Source organism: Giraffa tippelskirchi, chromosome 5 (genome assembly GCF_054371585.1).
Source record: "Giraffa tippelskirchi isolate mGirTip1 chromosome 5, T2T-mGirTip1v1.2.pri, whole genome shotgun sequence".
Classification (NCBI taxonomy): domain Eukaryota; kingdom Metazoa; phylum Chordata; class Mammalia; order Artiodactyla; family Giraffidae; genus Giraffa; species Giraffa tippelskirchi.
In genome coordinates this window covers 113734980-113753456 of record NC_137279.1, presented here as the reverse complement: position 1 = coordinate 113753456, position 18477 = coordinate 113734980, and the positions used below count along the sequence as shown (strand labels likewise).

At 42.4% G+C, this 18477-nt stretch overlaps 1 protein-coding gene across 2 annotated transcripts in view; it reads left to right on the top strand.

Annotated features, from left to right (window-relative positions):
* Positions 1-18477, top strand: part of FNDC7 (fibronectin type III domain containing 7) — a 54611-nt gene that overhangs the window by 26726 nt on the left and 9408 nt on the right. For both annotated transcript variants that reach the window (XM_081487215.1, XM_081487214.1), the window contains exons 4-11: positions 1645-1899; positions 2889-3149; positions 7092-7349; positions 7966-8220; positions 9711-9968; positions 10520-10774; positions 14588-14842; positions 17418-17678. In XM_081487215.1, the coding sequence (XP_081343341.1) occupies positions 1645-1899; positions 2889-3149; positions 7092-7349; positions 7966-8220; positions 9711-9968; positions 10520-10774; positions 14588-14842; positions 17418-17678 (2058 nt within the window). The remainder of the gene's footprint in view (positions 1-1644; positions 1900-2888; positions 3150-7091; positions 7350-7965; positions 8221-9710; positions 9969-10519; positions 10775-14587; positions 14843-17417; positions 17679-18477) is intronic.

Here is an 18477-nt window from a genome sequence, read left to right as displayed (position 1 = left end):
GTAACTGGGAAACAGAATGGGGATGAGTGTGTAGGAGGAATGAATGTGAGACCCCTGTGGGGGCTTTCTATCCTGCAGGGGGGTGGGGACATAGGCGCTTCCTGCAGAGTCAGCTTCTGCTGGCAAATGGCTAAGATGAATCCCTGCAACTTTTCCCCAGGATATATAAACCCAGAGTTTTCTTTTGATGGTGAAGGAGACAATCCTGGGTGATGTTCAAGGAATGTCTGGCCAGTGCACAGTGGACTCTTTGTCCATTCTTGCAGCATGGTTATTTCTGAGATGCTGCCAAAGCCAGCTCTCTTGGCCATGGGGACAGAAAGAGAAGGTTGTCTGTGTCATGCACAAGGCGATTTGTCAGGTGGGGGTCTGCTGGAGAGAGTTGATATTGGCAAATCACACATTCACACTCTATTTACTCCTTCTCCTCTTTGCCCTAGAGTTTTGTTTTGCCCTTTAGTTTTGAATTTGGCATACAGTGATCTTACCCAGCAAATGCAGTGTTGTTGTTGTTTAGTTGCTAAGTTGTGTTGGATTCTTTTGGACGGTAGCCCACCAGGCTCCTCTGTTCATAGGATTTCTCAGGCATGAATACTGAAGTGGGTTGCCATTTCCTTCTCCAGGGGATTTTCCTGGATCAGGGATCGAACCTGCATCTCCTGCATTGGCAAGCAGATTCTTTACCAGTGAGCCACCAGGGAAGCCCACAGTTGCAGTTCATTAAACATAAACCCCAGCAATTTTGGTTTGATCTTTTCTTCCACTTGGATCTCCTACACCTAGAGCATTTTTGTGTCCGTGGAGTTTTGCAGAATAGTCAGTCTGATTACCGTGTTGTATCTCCTACCCCATTCCCAAAGTATAGGAATGTCTAGTGTAAACTCATGACATAAGCATTCATCGCCTCCTGGCAAACCATGGTCAGGTCCAGGTGAGGAGGGACCACAGCAACTCATTCTTATTCTGGGGCAGATATTTTGATAGAGAAGGAGAGAATAAAGTTTAATTTTAAATATTTTATATAGAAGAATCTGAAAATTGTTACACTCTGATAATATTAAAACAGTACAATGGAACAATTATGAAACAACTCAATTCTCCCTCCTTTTCCATTAGATGAAATACCACTTGGGAAGTGTGCAAAGTGCATGAATGGAAATCACAGCTATGGCAGGGATGGGGGATGGAGGTGGACCATCACTGGAGGCAGTGGAGCATAGTTGTGGGGCAGGGAGGTGAGATTAGGGACAAAGCATGCTGGGGATTCACAAGATGCCAAGTTGAAGTAGAATCCTCCAGAGTGAAGTCCATCCCTTACTCTCCCTCCCCTCAGAGTTCTTTCTCAAAATTATTCCCTATTCTTACTTAACTGTTTTAAAAGTACAAAAGAGAGACAGCTGGGAAAAACCTCTTTGAAATCCCATTCCTGAATGGGAAATTTGAGCTTTCTGACTCTCTTCTGAAAAGTAGTAGCTTTGCCCTTCTTTTTTCCATCTTTCTTTTTTTTTTCTTGATCACGAAAATAAGGGCAAAGTTTATGTCTGAAGGATGGCATGAGAATGACTTAGTTTGAAGAGTAAAATGATGCAAGAAGTAATCTTTATATGTACTCTAACTAATGTACATCTTGAAATTTTCTTTTAGCTCCTGAAATACCCACTATTGATCAGGCTTATTCAAAAATCAGCAACAGTATCACTGTGGAATGGGCTACAGTGCCAGGGGCCACCAGTTACCTCCTCACGGCCAAAGACGGGAACACTGTCATTGAGACCATGGTGGCCAACTCCCCAGGCACTGTGACTGGCCTGAAAGCTGCAACCTTGTACCAGATCACTGTCAGATCCATCAGTCCTGTGGGGAGAAGCCAGGCATCACCTCCAAAACAGGCAAAGACAGGTAGCTGGATGCTCATCCTCTACTGAGCAATTGCTTGTGACCTGAATCGATTGTACTGAGGCTGCAAATGCATGATGTAATTCTTTGTCTTGTGAGTGCTGATGATTCAGGGCTCAGAAGTGAAAGCCACCAAGTGACATTTTTTTTTTTTTTGAAATTCAAATAACTGTGGAGGAGGTGGTATTTAAATTCCAGATGCTTTGGAAAATAAAACCCATTTTGGGGCATTGTTAAAAGCATCCCTGCTTTAAAATCTCTGAAAAAGGAATTTCTGTTTAACCTCAGTTATCTATGAAGACCTTGGGCTATGATGAACATGTAGGAACGATTTTGCTGCTCTTTGACTTATTTGAAATAAAACCAGTTCGAGTTTGTCATCAGCATGACTTAAATTGGTTTGATGAAGTTATACCTCAGCATACTTCTGAAAGGTTGTGTGCACATTAAAATAGTATAAATTATCATTTCTCTTATTAATTTATTTTATGATTAAGAGGTTTTATCTAATTTCTTACCAACTTCCAGTTGAAGGTATGCCTAATATTAGAATTTCTGTTCCCCCTTCCTCTGCTGTGTGTGTGTGCTAAGCCGCTTCAGTCGTGTCTGACTCTTTGTGACCCTGTGGACTGTAGCCTGCCAGGATCCTCTGTCCATGAGGTTCTCCACACAACAATACTGGAGTGGGTTGCCATATCCTCCTCCAGGAGATCTTTCCAACCCAGGGATTGGACCTACGTCTCTTATGTCTCCTGCATTGGCAGGCAGGTTCTCTACCACTAGTGCCACCTGACACTCTGAGTCATCTGCTGAGTCATCTGTAATTAATACACATTTAAATAACAATTATAACAACTCTGACATGAATGCTATTGCAAAGCAAATAATTTTTTCATAATATGGATAATCAAGCTCAAATTTCCTATTCCTAAATTTGAATTATCCTTGATCGTACTTTTGCAATGCAAATGCACATGTTTTTGTCTTTGCAGTACTGGCGGCACCTATTCTACAAGTAAGCTCTCCAAGTTCAGACTCTATTCTTGTGCAATGGGAAGCTGTCTATATGGCCATTGGATTCTCTGTGTCCATTATGCAAGCTAATGGTTTGGGTAGAATATGGAAAGAGAATACCACCAACACCTCCTTGACATTCACCAGTTTAGACCCCGGGACTCTCTACACCGTAAAGGCCTATGCATGGAATGCCAATGGAACCCCTGGGGATGACTCCACCTGCAATCAGAGAACAAGTAAGGACTTCTCAGCTCAGCCCCAGACATTCTCCTTTTTGATTAATGAGAAGGGCTGTGCACTGCAGCCACTGAGAACAGCGATAAGTGATAAGTACAGAGCAGCTGGCCGCAGATATGTAAACTTATTATGAGCTTATTTATAGTGCCTTGGCAATTCCCCCCGAGTAGTTTCAATGCTCTCTGCATGTGTAAAGAAATGCTGCTCACAGTACACAAAGCACGGTAACCCCATGTCTACCTCACCCCCACCGCCCCATAGCTGATTCAGCATACATGTTCAATATCACACAGCAGGAGACAATTCTTGTTAAGTTTTCCAGTTACTTCTTGTCCCTTACTAGGTGTAGACCAAGAGTATAGACAAAAAGAATTGGGCCAAACAAGGATTTATTCAGCAGACATTTAATGAGTGTGTCCAAATTTTGAGGTGATATTACCCTAGAGACATAGCAGCAAGCAAAATAAACTTCCCGTTATGATGAGAATTTTAAACTTCCTGCTGTGGTGAGAATTGATATTTCAGACATATTTCCCAAAGCCCTCACCGTAGGCCTGAGGCCAACACGGGACTTCCTACTACCTCAACTCCAGCTGTAGGCTGAGAAGCTGGAGCGCAGCATGCGTTCTCACCATCACTATCCCAGGGAGACCCAACCAGGGCCTCCTACTGCATGATAACTGGAAGCCCAAACTGAGCTGCAGCTATGAGCCCAAAGAATAAGAGGGAGAGAGAGGGGAGGAGTGAGATTTTTCCTTCTCTTGAGGCAGAGTGAGCCATCCTCTGACAATAAAACCTGTTGTTGAGTCTCCAAGTCGTGTCTGACTCTTTTGCAACCTCATGAACTGTAGCCCATCAATCTCTGTCCATGGGACTTCCCAGACAAGAATACTGGAGTGAGTTGCCGTTTCCTCCTTGAGGGGATCTTCCCGACCCAGGGATTGAACCCTCGTTTCCTGCATTGACAGACGGATTCTTTATCACTGAGCCACCAGGGAAGTCCACAATGAAGCCTAATAGATGCCAGACTCACCAATCAGATTAACTCTTTGATCTCTTGAGGATGTCCAAGGAAAAGGTGGAAAGAAAACAGAAATGTCCTCTCCAACAGTGCCTAAGTTTAGGGGGCAGTGAAAGTTGCCTTGTCTATGAGCCAAGGCTGAAATGTAGGGAGAAGAGAAGAGTTTGCCTTTTATAATACTTCTCTAGGGAGAAATTATAACAAGGTGGCCCTAAGGTGATTCATGATGGGCCTGGTGAGTTAGGATGTCTATGATAAACCAGTCTCCCTGGGCCTCTTCCAAGGCATTCACTCATTATTTCCTTCCACAGACATTTATTGAGGGCCTACGATATGCTGGGCATTGTTAGCTGATGAGCATACAAAATCAAATAAGGCATGATTTCTACACCCGAAGAATTGATTGTGTCCCAGGAGGGGCCAATGTGTAAACCAACGGTTACATTTCCGGGTAACAGGTTCTTTGATGGAAAGATGCACAGGCACAGGGGGGCTTCCCTAGTGGCTCAGATGGTAAAGAATCTGCCTGCAATGTAGAAGACCTGGGTTCGATCCCTGGGCTGGGAAGATTCCCTGGAGAAGGGAATGACAACCCACTCCAGTATGCTTGCCTGGGAAATTCCATGGACAGAGGTGCTTGGTGGGCTGTAGTCCATGGGGTCACAGAGAGTTGGACATGGCTGAATGACTAACACTAACTAACTAACAGGCACAGGGTGGCACAGGGGAGCATCTACATCAGGCTGGGGCACAGGGAGAGCCATCTCCTAAAGATGACTGGTCTCTTAAAGCCTTCCTCTTCACTTGTTTCCCTATGTTTTAAAAAGTTTTAGAGACTTTAGACTTAGACTCTGTAATTAGTTTGCTAGGGCTGCCACAACAAAGTACCACAAAGTAGGTGATACAGAAGTTTATTATCTCATGGCTCTGGAGGGCATAGGAGTCTGAAATCAAGGAATTGGCAGGATTGGTTCCTTCTGAGGACTGTGAGGGAATGGTATGTTCAGGCCCTTCTCCTTGGCTTGTAGATGGTCGTCTTCATGTTCACATGGCATTCTCCCTGTATGTGAATGTCTGTGTCCAAATTTTATCTTTTTTAAAAAATTATTTATTTATTAATTCTTGGTTGCTCTGGGTCTTTGTTGCTTCATGCAGGCTTTTTTTAGTTGTGGCAATTGGGGGCTACTGTTTGTTGCAGTGTGCGGGCTCTCTTTCTCATTGCAATGGCTTCTCTTATTGTGGAGCACAGGCTCTAGAGTGCACAGGCTTCAGGAGTTGTGGTACTTGGGCTTAGTTGCCCCACAGCATGTGGAGTCTGTCCAGTCCAGAGATCAAACCTGTTTCCCCTCACATTGCCAGGTGGACTCTCAACCACTGGACCACCAAGGACATCCCAAAATTTCTCTTTTAAGATTATCAGTCATATTGGGTTAGGATCAACCTAATGATCTCAACTGATTACATTTGCTAGGACCTTATTTCCAAATGAGATAACATTCTGGAGTACTAGGGGTGAAGACTTTGACATTTGTCTTTTTGGTGCTTCCCCTGCCCCACGTGGGAAAATCAGATTGTCCTGAAATACTGCAGATGACTGCTACCACCCTTGGGCCCAGCATTACCCCAGAGCAGATCTGCCTCTGCAGATGAGCTGACCATACAGCAGAAGAAGGGGCCTGTCGAGACGGCCTACAGGAGAAACATGGCTCGTTTCTGCCTTGCAGAGGACTAGCTGAGTCCCAGTTTCCTCACACAGAGCCTTTCCTGTTTAATCCCACATCCCCCACCCCACCATATGTGTCTGAAGGGTGCTAGTCTCTGCACATAAGCTGTTCCTCAAGATTTGTGGATGAGATGGTTGGATGGTATCACCGACTCAATGGACATGAGTCTGAGTAAATTCTTGGAGTTGGTGATGGACAGGGAGGTCTGGCGTGCTACAGTCCATGTGGTCGCAAAGAGTTGGGCATGACTGAGCAACTGAACTGAAGGTTTGTGAGGTGGGCCTTGTTATAGCACAGATTCCGGAGGACTGAGACCAACTTTTCTCCTTCCTAGCCCAGGAGAACACTCCTCAAGCTTTTTTAAGAGGACAACCCTGGGGAAAGGAAGGCCTACTTTTAAGCGTAAAGGAAATTGTTTTGGAGACAATAAAAAACTGCCTTCCTATGTGGCCATCATACTTGACACTTTCCTTCCTTCCCTTTGGTTTAGAATGAAAGGAAGTCTGCTCTTCTTTTAACAACAGGGACCTAAAAGCTCTTACATATCTTAGCATGTATCAAAAGTAAAGAAGAAATGCTGCTGAAGCTAATCTAACTTTGTCAATCTATAATAGAATACTTTATCTGCCTCTTAATGACATACCCACTTGGCTCTCCTAGCCCGTTGTGTTTGTAATTTCATTTAATTACTTCAATCACTTATCAGATTGTGTGTTCACTCATTCACATATTCAAAATATGTTGACTGAGACTTCCCTGGTGGTCCAGTGGCTAAGACTCCATGTTCCCTATGCAGGGGGGCCAGGTTCGAACCCTGGTCGGGGAACTAGATCCCACACGCCACAGCTAAGACCTGGCATAGCCAAATAAACTAATTGTAAAAAACTCAAAATATGTTTATTCAGCACTTATATGTGCCAGGGACTGATAGTAGATCAATTTTACACATTAAAAAAATAAATAACAGGAAGATTAAATAACCTGGCAAAGTCATATCTAGTTACGAGTTTGCATAGTTAATGGTGGATGTATTACCAGTTCTCAGACACCCTGAATCCCAGTTTTATGCTTTGTACTCTTGCAATTATCCTGTTAATGGAGTACTTCATTCTCCAAGCTCCACAATATTGCTAGGCCAGATCTTACTTGGGTTCTTGAGTCTACTGCAAAATATCAATTGTTTCTCAAAAATGTAGGTCCAGGTACTCCTGCCAACATTCAAGTCTCTTTTGATAGTGGTGCTCTAAAGGCGTCTGTTTCATGGGCACTGACAGAAGGAGCTTTCAACTATACCGTGATGGCTTTGAGTGACTCTTCCCCGCTGAGCTGCAGTACAACTTTCAGTTCCTGCACCATCTACTCTCTCCAGTGTGGAACGAAGTACCTGATTTCAGTTTCAGCAAGTAATGATGCCGGATCTAGCAGATCGACTTCAGCAGTGACTTTGAAAACTGGTATGTAAACAGGAGCAAGATCACTGAGGGGCTGGCAAGCCCAAGTGGCTGACCTTAGGGAAACAAATAATTACATGACAATGTTCCAGAATGCTCTAGAACAAATGAAAGCAAAAGCCTACTCCAAATGAAAGCATAGAGTTGAACATTCTGATGAATCTGAATAATGTTGATAGTGAAACCAGATCTCGGGCATTGGAAAAAGCACTTTGAAAATTAGGAGACCTGTTTCTTCTTCCAGATCTTTCACTAATCAGTCTATTTTCTTTTGCATTTGTAAAGTTGTAAATATTCTAAGATCTGGTTTGAGTGAGACACAACTCTAGCCATGCAGCCCCTTATTTACATCATGTTTCACAGACCTAGGCCTGGTAGGCGCTATTCTTTAAGATAAACAGGGAATGTCTATAGTTTGGAATATGTGTTTAGATATCCTCCCTCTTTCATTCTTATCAAAGAGATAAAGACATACATATGTGGAAGTCTACACTTCAATTTAGAAATATTTGTGTGTTTTGAGAATGTGAACTAACATCTAGTGAACAGCTACTATGCAAAGCTGCAAAGAAAATCTCTTATAGTACTCTCATACTCCTTTTTATTTATCATTTCCTAGTTGCTTGTGCACCTGGAAGAGTGGCAATCCAAGAAGATCCTCCTGGCCACCTGTCTGTATCTTGGTCTGATGTGGATCTGGGTGATTACTACGTGGCCTTCGTGAAGAGTGATGATGGCTTGGAAGTACATTGCAACACTTCCCTCACCCAGTGCAATTTCTTATCTGAGTGTGGCTTCACTTACTTTATTAGTGTTTTTGCCTATAACAAGGCAGGACAGAGTCCTCTGGGTGATGTGTTTAATTATACCACAGGTGAGTTGCGCTTGATGCTTGTAAAGGGAGTTCTGAGTTCACTAAATGCAGTAGCAGAATGGACCACCCATTGGACTCCTTGACTTAGACTGCTTGGGAGTCATTCTAGGTCCAAGAATGGAAAGTGAATCTCTTCTTTCACGTTCTTTCCTGGGGAATTTGGACTAAGTGGACTCAACCTTAACAAGAATACAAGGTTTAGGAGTGAGAAGAAAGGAAAGATTGTTGCTATTCAAGCTTGCTCTGAAAAATTGAACCCTCCATCTAGATCTACTCATTTTTCATCTCTGTGCTGGATGCTGAAGGGGAGGCAATCCTTAGGTCTCAGTTCACTCTTTCTTCAAGCCCAGAAGACAGAGGTGCAATTGCAAAGATGCCACATGGTGTAGAGAGCTCTGGAGTAGGACACCTGGGCTTAAGTGCTAACCTGACCACTAACTCCTTTGTAAAGTGGAAATAATGATGTCTACCTTGTTAAGTCCCTTAGTATCCACCACTGCAAAATGGGACAAATAATCAGGAGTACATGGATATGAAAGGGTCTTTGTATGTGAGAAAAGCACAGTGCAAATTTTTTTACTAGCAGCTTTATTGCTGTTACTGTTATTCTCCTGCACTAGACTTGGGCCTTCTACAGGGCGGGGATTATATCTCATTCATCTTTTCATCCTGAATGCTTATCATAGTGTGACTGGCATATGGGAGATGCTCGATTTTTAAAGAATGAATGGAGTGAGAGACTTAAAATTAACTATGTGTACAAATAAGAATACAATAATACAACTATATAAATAACAATACTAGCTGGATTACATACATTTTTATCAGGATGAGGGAATCAAATAATTCGTGCCTTTGGAATTTGGAGTCAGAGGTCATCAGTAAGGTCTCAAGGGCCTTCCAGAGGGAGTGGTTTTGAACTGGATCTTTAAGGATGAATGGAATGTCAGTGGAGCAAGAGCATTCCAGAGAAACTCCATATGAGTCAGACATTTCTCACAATTTGTCCATGAGGTAATGTAGGGCTCTTCTAAAATGTACTAATGCAATGTTGCCTCCTCTCCTCCACCCCTTTGTTTTATCTAGTTTAGTGTCTGGAAAGACTGATAGAAGTTAGACTGGAAGTTAGACTAAATATGATTTTGTCAGGCAGGAGGAGGGTCCCACATTCCAGCAGAGGGGACACAGTCTCTGAATCACAGGGAAAAAACATGGACATTGGGTGGGGAATTAAGGAGTCAGGTGAGGCAGGGGGTGTAGGGAGCGGCTGGATGTGTCGACAGGGTAGAGCTTATTATAACCTTGAATGTCATGCAGAGAGAAGTTACCCTCTATGTAGTGGGTGTCAGGCCAGGATCACAGGTGGACAGACCTGTAGGAGATTCTTACAGTGACTTCAGAGACTCCTGGGCACGGAGACGCCGGGACTCAACGCCCCTCTGACAGCATGGCGCCTGTACTGACGTCCTTCTCTCTCCTCCTGCTTTCAGCTCCCTGTTGTCCTAGTGACATTAACCCTGTGCTGGTGTCCAGTGACAGAGTAGAGATTGTCTGGTCTCCCGTCCGAGGTGCTGAACTTTATGAGACAAAGGCTGTGGATGGGTTCAATGTGGTTGAGTGTAACGACACTGCTCCGGCTTGCACACTTTCCGCTCTAGAGTGTGACACCAAGTACAACATCACGGTGTATTCCTTCAGCGAAGTCCGGGGCAGCAATACGTCATGTACTTCCCAATTCATAACCACAGGTATGATACAGCAAGGATTTTGTTCACCGATGTCTGGATGGCTCACTTCTATGTCCCTCAGGAAAGGCATTCAGCAAGTATGGTAAAAAGGTTAACTGCCATTAATGACTCTTGGTAAGGATCCTGAGAGCCCCTCTTACTAAGGAGAGGCAGAAGAGAAGGTGGAAGAGGGAAAGAGGACAGCAAGAAATAGGAAACCCTGGGGAGAGTGGAAGGTTTGGCTGGTGATTACCTCAGCCATGCACATCCTCCTAGCTTTGGGGCACCTGCCTATAGTCACACCATGAAGGTGCAAATGTTTGTCTTAATTACTTTTGCTTTTGGAGTTCAAATGGCTCCTTAACATTTTCCAGTTAGCCCAACGCTATGGGAGTCTAATACCATCTATCAATGTCAGCAAGGTTTCCACACAAAGGCTCTAGGAATTCGGCCTGAGCACAAGGTATGGTTGAAAGTAATCATCTCATTTAGGGAAGCAAACAAGTTTTAGACCAAATGTCACTTGTGATATTTCTTGACTCTGTTTCAGTTCATAATCTAAAATCTCTTAGCTCCTTGCAGTCCTGAAATCAAAAACATTTCAGAGGATGACTTTTCCATGATTAATGTGCACTGGCGATCCACTAATGCTGAGGCCACTTACACGGTGACTGCCCAGGGAGAGACAGGGCTGCACCGGTGCAGCAGCGCGGGAGAGTCCTGCGCCCTGGGGGGCCTGCCCTGCGGCTCCGTGTTCTCTGTCACCGCTGTGGCCGAAACACCCGCAGGACGGAGCCTGCCCAGCTACAGTGTGCCTCTAGAGACAGGTATGTAGCTACATACAATGGAATGCAATGGAATATTAGTCAGTCAGAAAAAGGAATGAAACTGGGTCATTTGCAGAGGCATGGATGGACCTAGAGGGTTCATACAGAGTGAAGTCAGAAAGAGAAAAGTAAATATTGTATAATATCATTTACATGAGGAATCTGGAAAAATGGTATAGACGATCTTATTTGCAAAGCCCAAACAGAGACACAGACGTAGAGAAAAAATGTATGGATACCAAGGGGGAAAGGGGAAATGAGTGAGAGGAATTGGGAGATTGGGATTGACATATATATGTATATATATACGCATATATATATATATATGTATATATATATATACTACTGATACTAAGTATAAAATAGACAACCAATGAGAACCTACTGTGTAGCTCAGGGAACTCTACTTAATGCACTATGGGGACCTGAATAGGAAGGAAGTCCAAAACGGAGGGGATATATGTATATGTATGGCTGATTCACTTTGCTGTACAGTAGAAACTAGAATAACATTGTAAAACAACTATACTCCAATAAAAATTAATTAAAAAAAAAGAAAGAAATGGGTATATGGCAACTGCAACTTGAACCTCAGTTCCAGTGGGGTCCTTAGGAATTGTTTTAGGACATGAACTTTATAACTTGATTTACCCTGAGTGTGACAGAAATACATTAATCTCAGAGAAGCCGTTCAAAGAGCCCCAGTCTTAGAAAATTTTCAACACAGATTGCATATAAATATCATCTGAAGGCTCTAATATATTCATACACCAACATCAAAGGAGGAATCCACTGACTCTGCAAAAACATTTCTTTGACTTCATATTCCCCCATGACACAATCTACCAAAGCATCTAACAAGTGAACAAATGAGCTGGCTTATTATTTATTTCTTTGGTTCCACCCTTTCAAATCTTTCTCTAAAAGGGGCTTTCTGAGTTTCAGTTTCCTAATTGGTAGAAGAGGATAATGGCTTCATTGGGTGGTTGTGAATATTACATTTTTTATGCTGCAAAGCACTTAGCATAGTGCCTGATGCACGGTAGGAGCTTGATAAAAGAAAGCTGTTATTACTTGATAACATTGTGTGTGAATGAAATATAGCAAATTACTTAAAGCCTTTGGGTCTTATTTTCTCTTATATATAACGATAGATGGCACTTTGGACCAGATAAGTTGAAACATAAAAGGCAGCAAAATAGAGACAATGCCAAATATGCAGGAAGGTTCCAGATAATGGATCTTTGAAGAGTTGAGAATTGACTGTGGTACTCTTAGGTGACTAAGAATATTTTAAGCTTTTATATAAACTATGTTATAAGCTTTTATATCAACTATGATATGTTTTATATCAAAATGCAAAAAGGCAAAATGGTTGTCTGAGGATGCCTTGCAAATAGCTGAGAAAAGAAGAGAAGTGAAAGGCAAAGGAGAAAAGCAAAGATATACCCATTTGAATGCAGAGTTCCAAAGAATAGCAAGGAGAGATAAGAAAGACTTCCTAAGTGATCAATGCAAGGAAACAGAGGAAAACAATAGAATGGGAAAGACTAGAGATCTCTTCAAGAAAATTAGAGATACCAAGGAAACATTTCATGCAAAGATGGGCTCAATAAAGGACAGAAATGGTAGGGACCTAACAGAAGCAGAAGATATTAAGAAGAGGTGGCAAGAATACACAGAAGAACTATACAAGAAAGATTTTCAAGACCCAGATAACCACGATCATGTGAACATTCACCTAGAGCCAAACATCCTGCAATGTGAAGTCAAATGAGCCTTAGGAAGCATCACTACGAACAAAACTAATGGAGGTGATGGAATTACAGATGCTCATGATGATGCTGTGAAAATGCTGCACTCAATATGCCAGCAAATTTGGAAATCTCAGCAGTGGCCACAGGACTGGAAAAGGTCAGGTTTCATTCCAATGCCAAAGAAAGGAAATGCGAAAGAATGCTCAAACTACTGCACAATCTCACTCATCTCACATGCTAGCAAAATAATGCTCAAAATTCTCCAAGCCAGGCTTTAACAGTACGTGAACTGAGAAATTCCAGATGTTCAAGCTGGATTTAGAAAAGGCAGAGGAACCAGAGATCAGATTGCCAACATCCGTTGGATCATCAAAAAAGCGAGAGAGTTCCAGAAAAACGTCTACTTCTGCTTTATTGACTATGCCAAAGCCTTTGACAAGGTGGATCACAACAAACTGTGGAAAATTCTGAAAGAGATAGGAAATACCAGACTACCTGACCTGCCTCCTGAGAAATCTGTATGCAGGTCAAGAAGCAACAGTTAGAAATGGACATGGAACAACAGACTGGGTTCCAAATCGGAAAAGGAGTACGTCAAGGCTGTATATTGTCACTCTGCTTATTTAGCTTCTATGCACAGTACATCATGTGAAATGCCAGGATGGATGAGGCGCAATCTGGAATCAAGATTGCCAGGAGAAATATCAATAACCTCAGATATGCAGATGGTACCACCCTTATGGCAGAAAGTGAAGAAGAACTAAAGAGCCTCTTGATGGAAGTGAAAGAGGAGAGTGAAAAAGTTGGCTTAAAACTCAATATTCAGAAAACTAATATCATGGCATCTGGTCCCATCACTTTATGGCAAATAGATGGGGAAACAATGGAAACAGTTCGAGACTTTATTTTTTGGGGGGAGGGGGCTCCAAAATCACTGCAGATGGTGACTGCAGGGATGAAATTAAAAGACTCTTGTTTCTTGGAAGAAAAGCTATGACCAACCTGGACAGCATATTAAAAAGCAGAGACATTACTTTGCCAACAAAGGTCCATCTAGTCAAAGCTGTGGTTTTTACAGTAGTCATGTATGGATATGAGAATTGGACTATAAAGAAAGCTGAGCGCTGAAGAATTGATGCTTTTGTACTGTGGTGTTGGAGAAGACTCTTGAGAGTCCCTTGGACTGCCAGGAAATCAAACCAGTCCATCCCAAAGGAAATCAGTCCTGAATATTCATTGGAAGGACTGATGCTGAAGCTGAAACTGCAATTACTTTAGCCACCTGATGCGAAGAACTGACTCATTGGAAAAGACCCTAATGCTGGGAAAGATTGAGGGCAGGAGGAGAAGGGGGCAGCAGAGGATGAGATGGTCGGATAGCATCACCAACTTGATGGATATGAGTTTGAGTAAGGTCCAGGAGTTGGTGATGGACAGGGAGGCCTGGAGTGCTGCAGTCCATGGGGTTGCAAAGAGTTAGATACGACTAAGTGACTGAACTGACTGATCAACTATGTACTGTGAAATACATGCGAGAGGCAAAACACATCTTATTGCAAATGTGATAATACATATTAGGAGACGATGTAAATGCAACCATTGCATTGAAATTTTCAACTGGAATCATTAAAACTGAAGAACTACAAAGGATTTCTTTCTTATACTGAAAAAAGTTGGGGAGAACCTCACATTAATTACCCACAGCCAGTTAGTGAATTTCGTTCTTGGGGAAAGCACTTGCTATATACCGTGATGTTAAATAACGTATCAGAGAGAATGAGATTTTGCTTAACAAAAGGACATTTTTAAATTTTTTTTAAATTTTTTATTGCAGTATAGTTGATGTTCAATGTCATATAAGTCACAATACAGTGATTCACAATTTTTAAAAGTTATGTTTCACTTATAGTTATTAAGGATATTTTGGTTAACAGTTAAAGGTTTGAGGAATCTAGGATACTGACTGAAACACAGACAGAATACCATGCTTGGTTGTTTTTCACAAATAACCCTTAGTGGAAATAAATTTCCATTTTTTTCTTTTTCCCCATTTGAGCGCCATGCTGCTCAGCCAGTCTGACGATAACTCAGGTCACTCAATCAGTAATCAACGTGAGCTGGACTGTTGGGACTGGGGCCCTAACCTATGTGACGGTTCTGCAGTCACACACGGGACAGTCAAAGTGTCACACTCATCAAAACCACTGCCTCCTGGGATGCATCACATGCGGCATCAATTACACAGTGGCAGTAAAAGCAGTTAGTGCCACTGGGTTGACTGCGGACTGCGCCTACCAAAGTTATTCCTCTAGTAAGTGAAATCTAGACTCTAATGATTCTCGAGTATGAATCACTCTAATGAATCTAGACTCTAAAGTTCTAGAGTATCAACAAGGACTTTGACTATTGTAGATCCAGACATAAGCCCTTCCATCTCATTTAAAAGCATGCTGCATCTCCACCAAGCTTGCATGGTAAATTCAGATTACTTTCTAAAATGTTTGCAATTTTCCTCTTGATTCAGAACCTCAAAGCTTCAGAGGCTTCTGTTGGTGCATGCTAAGTCACTTCAGTTGTGCCCGACCCTTTTCGACCCCCTGGACTGTAGCCTGCCAGGTTTCTCTGTCCATGGGATTCTCCAGGCAATAATACTGGAGTGGGTTGCCATTTCCTCTAGGGATCTTCCCAACCAGGGATCAAATCTGTGTCTCTTCTCTCCTGCATTGACAGGTGGGTTCTTTACCACTAGCGCCACCTGGGAAACCCTGTTGGTAGTTGGTGAATGAACTCCCTGATAACAAGGTTCAAGTGTACTTTCTCTGAAAGAAGTCTCGGTTTTTATATGACCTAGCTACTTGCAGCACAGAATAACTCAGTCTGGCCGAGTTTTCAGAAAGCATTTAGATCACATATTCTATTTGGCTTGAATTTTTTGTTTCTCAATATTATTGTGCTACTACCTCTCTCTTCTAAACCACTCCAGCTTCTTCTATGGTATCTTATTTTAACAGGCTTCAAGAGCAAGTACTACGTTTTGTTCTTCACCAAGACCAAACAATTAGGGAATGGCGGGGGTAGTAAGGAGTGGTACAGGGCTAGCAAATAAGATTTCACTGGTATGATTCTAGTCCACTACAATGGCTGTTTAGAACACTGTTTCAGGAAAAAAAAAAAAAAAACAACCTCTCAAGATTAATGGGATGCCTCTCAGGCTTAATGGGAATGTGAGTACCACAACCAGTTAGCTGCATCTGCTCTGAGGCATGGGGTGGGAGAGTTGAAATGTAATTTTCGTAGGACTTCCCTGGCTGTCCAGTGGTTAAGACTTTATACTTCCACTACAAGGGGCTCAGGTTTGATCCTTGGTCGGGGAACTAAGATCCCATATGTCTTTCGACCAAAAAAAAGAAAGAAAGAAATTAAAAAATAAAATTTTGGCATACCAAAGGTAGTAGAGTGAGTCTTCAATTTAGGAGTCTAAAGATATGGCTTCTTAAACTGTCCTGCCTTATCTTATTCCCTGATTCTGTTTCCTCATTGGTAAGAGAAATAGGAATGATTATGATGTGAAAGCATTTAAAACCTGCTGCATGCTATGTGCTAAGTTGCTTTGTGTGCATTTGTTAGTCACTCAGTCATGTCCGACTCTTTGCGACCCCAAGGACTGTAGCCTGCCAGGCTTCTCTGTCCATGGGATTCTCCAGGCAAGAATCCTAGGGTGATCGCTTTAGTTGTATCCAGTTCTTTGTGACCCCATAGACTGTAGCCTGCAAGGCTCCTCTGTCCATGGAATTTGCCAGGCAAGTATACTGGGGGGGTAAACATTCCCTTTTCCCGGGGATTGTCCCAACCCAGGGATTGAATCCAGGTCTTTTGCATTTGCAGGCAGATTGTTGACTATTTGAGCCACCAGGGAAGCCCAGAACACATATGTAATCTGCTTTATAATTTCTTTCATTAGATTTGCTGCCTAAGTTTTCACCTTGATATCTAGTTCTGGAAATGTGGTCCACTGCTTACCTTCACACCTAAAAAAAACTTGTTTTAAAGAATGAATCAAAGGAAACTAATTATCTGTAATTGAATTTTTTAAATTATTATACAATAACATCTTTATTTTGTTTACCGGGGAATCCACCATTTGACCCTAATGTGTAGCCTGCTCAAGGTATTCAGTAAAAGAAAAAGGGAAAGTACCCAGTCAGCTAGCACGGATGAAGTGTGGACCAGTGACAAGGATCACGTTACTCAGCTCAGCAAAATTTAGGTCTTTTCAACTAAAGCTGAATGCGGTTAATTATATCTAAATTGAATCCCATTAAAATCATTATGGGCTTTCCCAGTGGCTCAGTGGTAAAGAATCCGCCTGCGATGCAAGAGACTTGCCGGAGATGCAGCTTCAGTCCCCAGGTTGGGAAGCTCCCTTGGAGTAGGAAATGGCAACCCACTCCAGTATTCTTGCTTGGAAAATCCCATGGACAGATGAGCCGGGTGGGCTACAGTCCATGGGGTTGCAAAGAGTCAAACATGACTTAGTGACTAAACAACAACAACAAAAATCATATTATGGGTATTATGGGTAGGATGTTATGAAGGATCTTCACAAGGATTCTGTGTATTTGACTCATAAAGTTTGACTCATATATCCTTCGTATCTGCCAAGTACTTGGACTCACCACTGTTCTCTATTGAAAATTCATGCCCCACCTCACCCTCACACATGGATCTCTAATCATGTGGCCTAGTACAGAAGGAACTTGATACCCCCTCAAATCTTGCTCTAATTAGTTGTTATTTACAGTAGGACACTTACGCTGTTTCCCATAGTAACAGAGGCTAGGTTTGTGGTGATGGTGGAATAGTGATGTGTTTGTTTTATCCTTCAGGTGCCTGCTGCCCTTTACGGGTGAAACTATATAGGCTGGGCCCTAATGGCATCCGGATCCACTGGCAGGCCTCCAGGGGCTCTGCCAATTACAGCACCGACCTCTACGGTTCCAAAGGCTTTTTCACATGTGCCCCAAGCGCTGGCTTCAGTTTCTGTGATGTTACCGAGATACCCTGTGGGGATGTGTATACTGTGATGGTCTCACCAGTTGCTGAGACAGGACTGAAGCTTACTTTCTGTCCAAAAAAAATATATTCAGGTAGAGAAAGTTATGACCCTTTATTTAAAACTAACCCTTGACTCAGTCTGTGAATGAAGGCTAAGAGCAATCACACTTTGCTGTGTAGGAAGATCAAAAATGGCATGACATTTCTATATCCTATAGGCAGATTCTGACAACAGGGGACCCCAAGCTCCTTTGGAATTGTGATGCTTTATTATAATTTGATTTGGAGGTACTCCTTTCATCCCTCTCCCTCTCTTCAGAAAAAGGACCAGATGCTTGCTTAAACAGTAAAACAGATTTAAAACAATTTTCTGCTTTGAGATTTGAAGATAGGTTTTTACCATGGTTAGAGGTAATGACAGACAACATGGAATATTTGAAATTAAGAGACTTGAATCTTTGTTTGCACAGATTCAGACTTATGATTGAGGGAGAGTTGGAGGATCAGAGAAAAACAAATTTATAAATCATAAGCTAGGTTTGGAAATACCAGTGGGCAGACAGTCTGTGATCACAAAACATGACTGTCAGCAACTGCCATTTCACTAGAGCTGAGAGAAAAAGCAGCAATTCTCCTGCTCTGTATTCCAGCACCTTCTGCTACCTTGCCCCGGGCATTGTCATATTTTTTTCATATATTTATAAAATAAAGAGATGATGAGGTCCTATAACTCTGCAGGGGAATGCAGGAAGAGTACTAAATGTTGGCTTAGAAAGCTTTACTAGTAACTAGAATCTAAAATTTCCAGTTCTGTGTAGGTGACAAGAAGGTTCCAAACGGCTCCTGGTGGTGGAACAAGGCCAGTCCCTCTTCAGGGGGTGTTCTCACTAT